This window comes from Dunckerocampus dactyliophorus, chromosome 7 (genome assembly GCF_027744805.1).
Source record: "Dunckerocampus dactyliophorus isolate RoL2022-P2 chromosome 7, RoL_Ddac_1.1, whole genome shotgun sequence".
Lineage (NCBI taxonomy): Eukaryota > Metazoa > Chordata > Actinopteri > Syngnathiformes > Syngnathidae > Dunckerocampus > Dunckerocampus dactyliophorus.
This window is the reverse complement of record NC_072825.1, coordinates 14,078,347-14,086,982: the sequence shown is the minus strand read 5'-3', so window position 1 is coordinate 14,086,982 and position 8,636 is coordinate 14,078,347. Positions and strand designations below refer to the sequence as shown.

The following is an 8,636-nucleotide window of genomic DNA, read 5'->3' as shown; positions in this document are numbered from 1 at the left end:
GTTTTTGTGTTGCAGATACTTGAAGTGTTGTAAATGTGTTTGGCCTTTTGCCTGGGAAATGCAGTGGAGTCCAACTCTCGGGCAGGGGCTGCATTGTCAAGGCTGTTGCGGTGATACACGCCGTAGTGTTTTTAGATGTATTTGCCCCTCCACAAGCCAAGCTGCTGTAGCCATCGCACATGAGCAAGTACCATTTGGTCTTCTGTGTTAGCCTTGTTCTCCTGAGGAAAGGCGATCAGCAGGCACTGGAGAGACATAGTGCTCCCTGGTGGCTGATCCACATCGATGCTCACCGACGCCCATGCTGCACCTCCGCTCATGCAAATACAACAAGGATGCGTTTCCTTGCAAAATGAATGCAACACACGTGAGAGCAGCCTTCAATTGCTGTAATGATCAGAATATGAAATGTTGAAGTAACAATTTAACATCAAAAATAGGTTTATACGCATATATAGAAAAAACTTAAAAGTTGTGAAAACACCGAATCTTCATTTGATTACAGGTGGCGTATGGTGGCGCTGGATTTTTATTCGTGCTTATAAAGTAGAAGTGATATTCTTCTACTGTTCTCTTTCTTCGGAGAGAAAAACCAACAGAAAAAGAAAGGCGGCATTTACTCGGGGCTGTTTTAAAAGTCAGTAAAAACAGATCAGTTGTTATCTTGTGTGACAACAGTGTTTTGGAGAAATCCCAGAATGTGATATTTTTACATTTTTTAATTTAAAAAAATTGTAATACATACAGTATTTAAAGACAAAGCTTTGTGTTATCAGTGAGTATCAACATTTCAGCTTGTTCTCATTACATTATGCCTTTTGCTCCCCCCACCCATTTATAAGTGAATTTATTTAATAAATGGAGTATTTTTGACTTTCTAAATATGATTTTTATCATTATTAGAGCCCTGTAGACATAAAATACCACCCTATAGTCACTATTATTCTTTGTTTACATCACACTGCACAGGCTACGGGATCGCTTCAGCGACGAGAGACAACAATTCAAACTTGCGTAACTTCAGATGTGTAATTTATGTCAACAATGTTGGTCGAATTCCAAATTATGTGACCTCAGGAACGTTGGACTTTCGCCAAATGAAACTAAAGTTTTAGAAGACGTTAGAGCAGTGGTCTCCAACGTTTCTTCTTGTACTACTTTTGGAAAATGAAAAACAAACCAACCCAAACAAACCGATTACGCTTGTTTCACCAGAACATTAACAAAATGCTGCTATCCACAACTCAACGTTTTGTATTTCAGAATGCATTTCTTTCTAGTCTTCTCATATTCCATCCATCCATTTTTCTCCTCTTCAAGGTCGCGGGGGCATGCTGGAGCCTATCCCAGCTGAATTCAGGCAACAGGCGGGGTCAATTTAGAGTCACCAATTAACCTAACATGCATGTTTTTGGAATGTGGGAGGAAACCGGAGTACCCGGAGAAAACCCACACACGCACACACGGGTAGAACATGCAAACTCCACACAGAAAATGCCCAAGGGAGAATCGAACCCAGTTCTCCCCGATCTCCAGACTGTTACTGTGTTGGCCAACATGCTAACCACGAGACCACCGTGCGGCCCTGTTCTCATATTATTAACTGAAAACCTGAGTGAAAAGCAGTCTCGTGGGCGCCCCATGTGGTTGTGGGGGGCTACCTTGGGCCCACGGGCACCGCGTTGGTGACCCTTGCGTTAGAGGATCCGCTGTATGTCAGCTGTAAAAAAAAAAAAGGGGGGGGAAAGAACATGAGCTACAGTATTTCCCTGTGGTGATACCTTTATAACCAGTTTTTTCACAGTGTGAGGTGCGCCTCCCCTGAGGCTGTCCCAGGGGAGGCGCACCTTTTTCAAACCTGCTAGGTTAAAACCTGCTCCAGAAAATAGGCTCCAGAAGATCAATTTTTCAGGGATGGATGAGGCCCCGACCATATTCCAAATTAACACTTTATAACCGTGGCTTTACATACATAAAGACAACAACAGCACATGGAGGACCCCTCCAACACATCTACCTACCACATCTATAGCTGACTGACATTTGGCAGATTTTCCATGTCAGTCAGTCGCTCTATTTCACTGAATTGTGTGACAAAGAGAGGAGATGTCAGCCAACAGGTTTCAGAGAGCTCAGGGCCGTCACAGTGACTGATGAGGTTGGAAAGAGTGACGGGCAGCTGCAGTCTTTTCTCAGCCCGTGGGCCTGCCTGGCATTAGCGTTATGTGCCATGTTCTCAGAGGGAACCCGTCACTCTGCCGTCACTCAAGCCGACAGACAGATGGTGTACGTAGACAGTACATGAAAGAGACTGGCAAAGTAGCAACAAATCCCTATGTGGTCCTTCAAAGTTGAAGGCTGAGGGTTTCTCATCGCTGCTGCGTGGCAGCTCCACTTCAACCGTGCGGCCACACATGGACTTCAAGGTGCCAACGGGCCTGGGTCAACATCAAAGTCCACATCCATCAGATGTGTCACATGCTATGAAAGGGAACAGCATGCAGTACGGCTTTGGTCTCGTGTTTTCACCTCATCTACTCCTGTCATGGCTGCATTTCCCCCAGTTTGCAGGTAGGCTAGACTCAGCAGTGCATAAGGGAAATATGTGGAGCCCAGTCAGTGCCTCAGTTTTTGTACAGCCTGGAAAATTATTGCCAAAATTGTCCGGGTTTTCGAACGCTGTCTCAGTTATCGTACGGCCAAACAGTGCCCAAACAAAGCATCCGCATGTTGGTCACTCAGTCTCTGTGAAGGATGGATAGTGGTTCTTTTAGAGTTGGGACACAATGGACAGACTCTGACCAAGGAATCCTTGAATAATCTTTATTATGTGTGTGTGTGTGTGGTTTATTTGTTTATAGAACAACCACAGAAAGATGGACATCTCTGTTTCCGTCTCCTTTCTTTCTCACTGTCCATTGCTGTGAGCAATGCTCCGATGAGCCGTTCAAGCGCACTGCATATTTATGAGTGTGCAAAACTATAATTATTCTCTATATAATGTGTTTTCTATTCATATTTCTGGGTGTATGGAATGGATTAATTGATTTCATATTATTTCTTGCGGGGAAAAATTGCTTTGATTTTCATGTTTCGGTTTTCATCTGATCTTTTGGAATGGATTAATGTTGAAAACCAAGGTTCCCCTGTAATAGAGTTGGGTATTCATTGCATGGTATGCACTGGGAGAAAGTAATTCGTATAACGTCAACTCAAAAAGGGGGAAAATGTCTTAAATGTCATAATAATACCAGACTGGTTCAAAAGTATTTGGGGCAACAGAGGAATTCAAACGTTGCAGTTGTTCATTCAATATTTGTCTTCGTAGACATGGCTTGTTAACACGTGCGCGCTCAGCTGATGACAGTGAGCGCTCGTGGCAACAAGCAGCATTGTGAGCAACAAAGCAGAGTACAAAACAAGCTATGTCATTTGTCAGTGTGCAGAGATGTTGCACTGCGGGGTTCTTGGTAAAGTTCACACCAGATAAGTTACTAAGGGTGGGGTAAAAAAAAAAAAAAAAAAAATCTGAAACCTGTTTATTCTAAGTGCGGATGCGTTCAGTGACAGTGGCGGAGGCACAAATAAAACAAGCAAGGACAACCAGACGACACAGTGCCAAAACTCGCCATTTTGTGTGTCTTTATTGTGGACATGACATGATTTACAAAAGTGTAACAGAACTGAGAATGGCTCAGACGAGGTAGAGCTTTCACATCAGCTTGCTGGCTTGAAACGACACACTAAAAAAAAAGAATAATAATTAAAAAAAAGACCCAGAAAATCAAAATTACCAAATGCACCTGTCCTGCCTCTGTCCTTGTGTCCTTTTTGAAGTGATAATAAATACAGATCTCAACCAAAACACTTGGAATAATAAGGTCTTCTAAGGTACATTAATCATGAAGTTCATCACAAATAAAAAGCTCACACGCGCAAAAAACACAACTTAAAATAAGTGATAAACCCCCGACATAAGAAAAAAAAAAAGAAACAGTCCCAGTGGGAGGCCAGACGTGGCGAGTTAATGACAAAAATCCTACAATTTAGCCAAGAGAAAGACTAAAAACAAGCTCTTACATCTTCATGAAAAATAAGCACTGCTGCACCTCAACTTGTCAAACTTTCCTCGAGGAAACTAAAAAGCAGTACAAAAAAGCTATCTGTCATTAAAATCTATGCAAAAAGCCTCTAAACCCAAAATGACATTGAATTGCATTAGCTGGCACTGTTAAAGGAAACATTCTCAACGTAACCTTGGCTAGAGTTGAACAGAAACTTTAAAGCAGGAATCTAGTCTAAGTGCACTAATAATGCCATTTGGTTTCTACCGCTGTATATAAAGGTTTGGTAGGAGTGGATTACGCATACATAGTTTATATTACACTCACTCCGGCTGCTCACTTTTTCTAAGTCACACTTCGGAGTACAAATTCCTAACCAAGGAAGTTCATCTTAAAGGGAATTCTGTACAACGTATGTATTAGCACTACACTACACTACACTACAAGGCTAGAATATCCATTTTCAAGTATTTTCACCAACCACGACCTCACACATTTGTGTATCATTAGGCATATTGAAGCACGCAATATTGTATGCATATCTCAACACCGAGCTGGCATTACATCCGCTGTTCATTCCAAACTACTGAGGTTTCAAAATTGACTAATAGTCTAATTCTGTGTTAACTGGTTTGAATCGTCCACGCGTGCAAAAAATGTACCCGACACTTACTGTATATCCCTGACAATTATGATGCTCTTCTTCTACCCAAAGAGTGGAGGCATGGCTTACTCAATTCAGGGGTTGCTGAGAACACAAACCCAAGTAGAAGACGTGAAAAAAAAAATCCTTGTATTCATTTTAACACTCATTGCAAAGGATGTCGTCTACTACATCTTGTAGAGAGAGACTGCAGAGCGCGGATGTTAGTTGTTACGTCTTAAATCAGTAATTTTAGGTTGGAAACAAACTCATGCACACATATATGTTAAGGCTGTACAACAACGAGATCGTTCAAAGGGGTTCATTATTTCGTGGCATGGCTGAAGCACAGAATGGGTGTCAATAGACTAGGATGTATCGTCCTGATGTCCCACGATGGGACCAAGAAGGCATACCTTTTGACCGCTGCCTGCCTTCTTTTGAGCTCTTAGAATCCTAAGCTACAAATCATTCAATAATAATAACAACCACTTTATTCTGGATATCGAGTTGGTTTCTTACAGTAAACTGCATATCTGTGCAGTGTTCGTGGATCAGGTCGTTGACCATATTAAGACTGTGATCCAAAAAAATGTTTTTTTTTCCTTTTTTGGTTTTCACTTTTAGATTTTCTCTGTCTTGTTTTGGCTTAGTTTTACTCCAGATGCCCTTTCTGACGCAACCCTGGCCTGGGAATCAGACGTGTGTACCATTAACCACAATGTACCTGGTAAATATCGTCACTTTAAAGGGGTCGCAGTAAGTCTATGTGATAAAAGAAGTACATTTTTTCGAGTAAAAAAAAAAAAAGGGCGTCTAAAATCCCTAATGATGCTGACTGTAGCCCATCTCTCTGCTTTTGACACCTTAGTGCCATTTAGCAGAGAGCAATCACACTGGCTAGCATTAACAGAATTTGCCACCAAAAGTGCACAAGCTGGACTGTAATTTGTGCAATTCCTATCTGAGACTTCATGCTTCTCCCACTGCAAGTTTGCAGCGTAAATCAAAGTCAAAGTGTCAGTATGGGAAAGGCTCAGTAATATAAAGGAGTTATATAGATGGAAACTGCCGGCACTCAGCCCCTTCCTCTTCAATTGACAATAATTGTATGACCATAAAAATGGTACACTCATTTATAATGGCTATTAAAACGCAACTCTTTTTAATGAGCATTAGTGCAGACACATCTTTCTCTCTCCCACTAATCTCACCTCCCTGCCTCTAATCATTCCCCCTCAGAGTGGTCACTCCTAAGACCGCACTTAAAGACTAGAGCCAAGTGACTTTAACACATTTGTGTATGCTGACACACACACACACACACACACACACACACACACACACAGAGGCATTTTAATGGCTTCCAGCCCCAAAGACAAACTCTTTATAGCTGCTATGATTAGTCGATTAATCAATTATACAATCCAGAGAACATTTATCGGCCACTATATTGATAATCAAATAATCACCGGTCATTTTTAAGCATGTTTGATGCTGCCGTAGTCGTTGCAGTAGGACTCTTTATCTGTTGGGACTACTGTAAGGACAGTATGGGATTCATCAAGGGCAACATATGAATTCAACACAATCTTCATTTTTAAGAAGTGGAGCATAAACTTTCGGAGTCGTACAATACTTGTTGAGCTGGCAAACTCTTCATTTTACTGCACATTGAGATACATTCTCATACTGTATGTGTGCAAACCCTAGTTTGTCCAGGACTGTACTGTACCTACTGTATTGAATTGTAAAGCAACCTTTTCTATGTATGCATTAAAAAAACATCTCCCTCAAACTACAAAAGAAATATAGAAAACCCTCATTAGAATCGAGAAAATGTTTCACATTATCACCACAAAGCTGTAAAGTTCATCAAGTCCTCAGGTGTTTCAGTCCCTGACTAGGCTGGATTCAGATTGGTTCAGACCCAGGTCCATGACAGCACCTAAGCTGTTCTTGTGGTGTTGGTGGTGGTCTGACAGCTCCTCGCTCCGCGGAGTTTGGTAACAAGGTCCTTGAGTCTGGGTACCGGCTGTTGTCGAAAGGCATGTGGTGGACACTCTGGACATGTGTCTTCAGGTTCCCTTTCTGAGAGGCTCTGTATGGGCAGAGCTGGCAGCAGAAAGGCCTCTCCCCTTGAAAAAAACCCAAAACAAAACACACACAAAATAGAACATTTCAAAGGTCATGTGGTGGCGACAGGGGATTTGGTGACATGACATCAACCATGTATACCACAGATGAGACATAAAATGGGGAGGAAAAAGCAGCATAAGGTACATTTAACAGGAAGGACGGACACTTTATGCACACAATATGAACTAAAGTATCGGGACACCTCCGCATCACACGTACAGTCATCCAAAGTGGACAAAAATACGTCTTCTTGCAGCTTAGCCTCCAATCTTTGGAGAACACTTTCTGTAAGATTTTGGTGTTTGTGTGAATTTCGTTGTTTTCGTAGCCCACAATTTTTGCTGTACTTCACCCCAAAGGTGTTTTATGGTGTGTTAGCAATGCAAGTCTTTCCACAACAAAGTCACGCAAGCATGCCTACAGCATTCGAGTGGTCCTTGGGTCCTACGAACTCCCATAAATGTAGTAAAAAATTCATTTTGGTCCGTGAACATTGTTTCAGCACAAGCAGCGAACGTATACGCGCCGCACGTATGCAGTGAATACTCGTCTTGCACACCGTGGCTGGGCTTGATAATGCGTGCCTCATTCGAAACTACACGTAGATTTGTTAATTACTTCAAAAAGTTAACTTTTTGCACTTCATAAAGTCTCCCAAGCAAAAGGCAAGCTATTCTGGTGCAAATATGCCACGGAAAAAAGAAAAGCCATCACCATGGAAGTGAAAATGACCATCGTAGCTCTGAGAGAGGAGATACTGGCAGCACATTCGACTATCACGACCATCATTAAGGATAACCATCATCTGCTCTTATGAAAGTGACAGTGATATCTAAGCACAGCGGGCTTATTGTTATTTTATTTGTTCTCCTGCCTCTTCTATGTCCTCCTCCCAATAAGCCACAGAGTAAAGGTAAGGAATAAGGTAATAAAAGCAGCGGTACTGTTTCATTTAATTCTTGTATTTAATCTTTTTATTGCTGCATTTTACATGTCCTTCATGTGTTCTATGTACAATATGAGTAACGTAGGGGTTAATTGAAGTAAAATTTAGGTATAAGATCCGACTTACACCAAAACTCGACTTACATCACAGTGTAGGAATGGAATTGTGGGTAACGTGAGGTCTGTCTATATGGATCTTGCTTTCATCATACTGGAACAGAAGGGTCCTTTCTCAAGAGTGTTTGGACAAATAAACTCTTTAAGAGGTATATCAAAGTACTTTTGACCATAGACTGCAGCTTTTCATTCAAAGATATTGTTTCACATGCGAGACCAGCCCCTTTCTTCTGGTCGCTTCCTTGAATTTTGCAGAAGTAAGCCGCATATTCCCGTCTAAACAGTGCTAGTTTTATACCCATGGACTTCACTCAATCAACTCAGCCACCCTGTGCCCCTGACACACACACACACACACACACACACACACACATATGTGTATATATCTTCTAATTAGACTGACCTACAATGGGACAGATAACAGACCTCAGCAAAAAAAAAAAAAAAGAATAATAAAAAATGCTCATCTCACACCTGAACAAAACAAATGAGATTGCCATTTAATTGCACCTAATTATCATTTTGATAAATGGAACAATATCAAAGCGGGAAAACAAATGACTCCCTGTGCCCTACCCCCGCCATCTTCCCTGAAGAAGACACAGGGAAATATAGCTGTTATCATACATCATCAGAAGCACAACAGAGAGAAAGAAAGGGGGTGTTTGAGGAAGAGAGCGATAACAACAAAATAGGTATAATTAATCATAAAGGAAAATAATAAAACA

At 41.5% G+C, this 8,636-nt stretch overlaps 1 protein-coding gene across 5 annotated transcripts in view; it reads right to left on the bottom strand.

Annotated features, from left to right (window-relative positions):
- Positions 1 to 3,619: 3,619 nt before the first annotated feature.
- Positions 3,620 to 8,636, bottom strand: part of LOC129184889 (zinc finger protein 516-like) — a 64,011-nt gene continuing 58,994 nt past the window's right edge. For 4 of the 5 annotated variants that reach the window (XM_054781355.1, XM_054781353.1, XM_054781357.1 and 1 more), the window contains one exon: positions 3,620 to 6,845. In XM_054781355.1, the coding sequence (XP_054637330.1) occupies positions 6,622 to 6,845 (224 nt within the window). In that variant the 3' untranslated portion in view covers positions 3,620 to 6,621. The remainder of the gene's footprint in view (positions 6,846 to 8,636) is intronic. The other variant, XM_054781358.1, reaches the window with a different exon arrangement.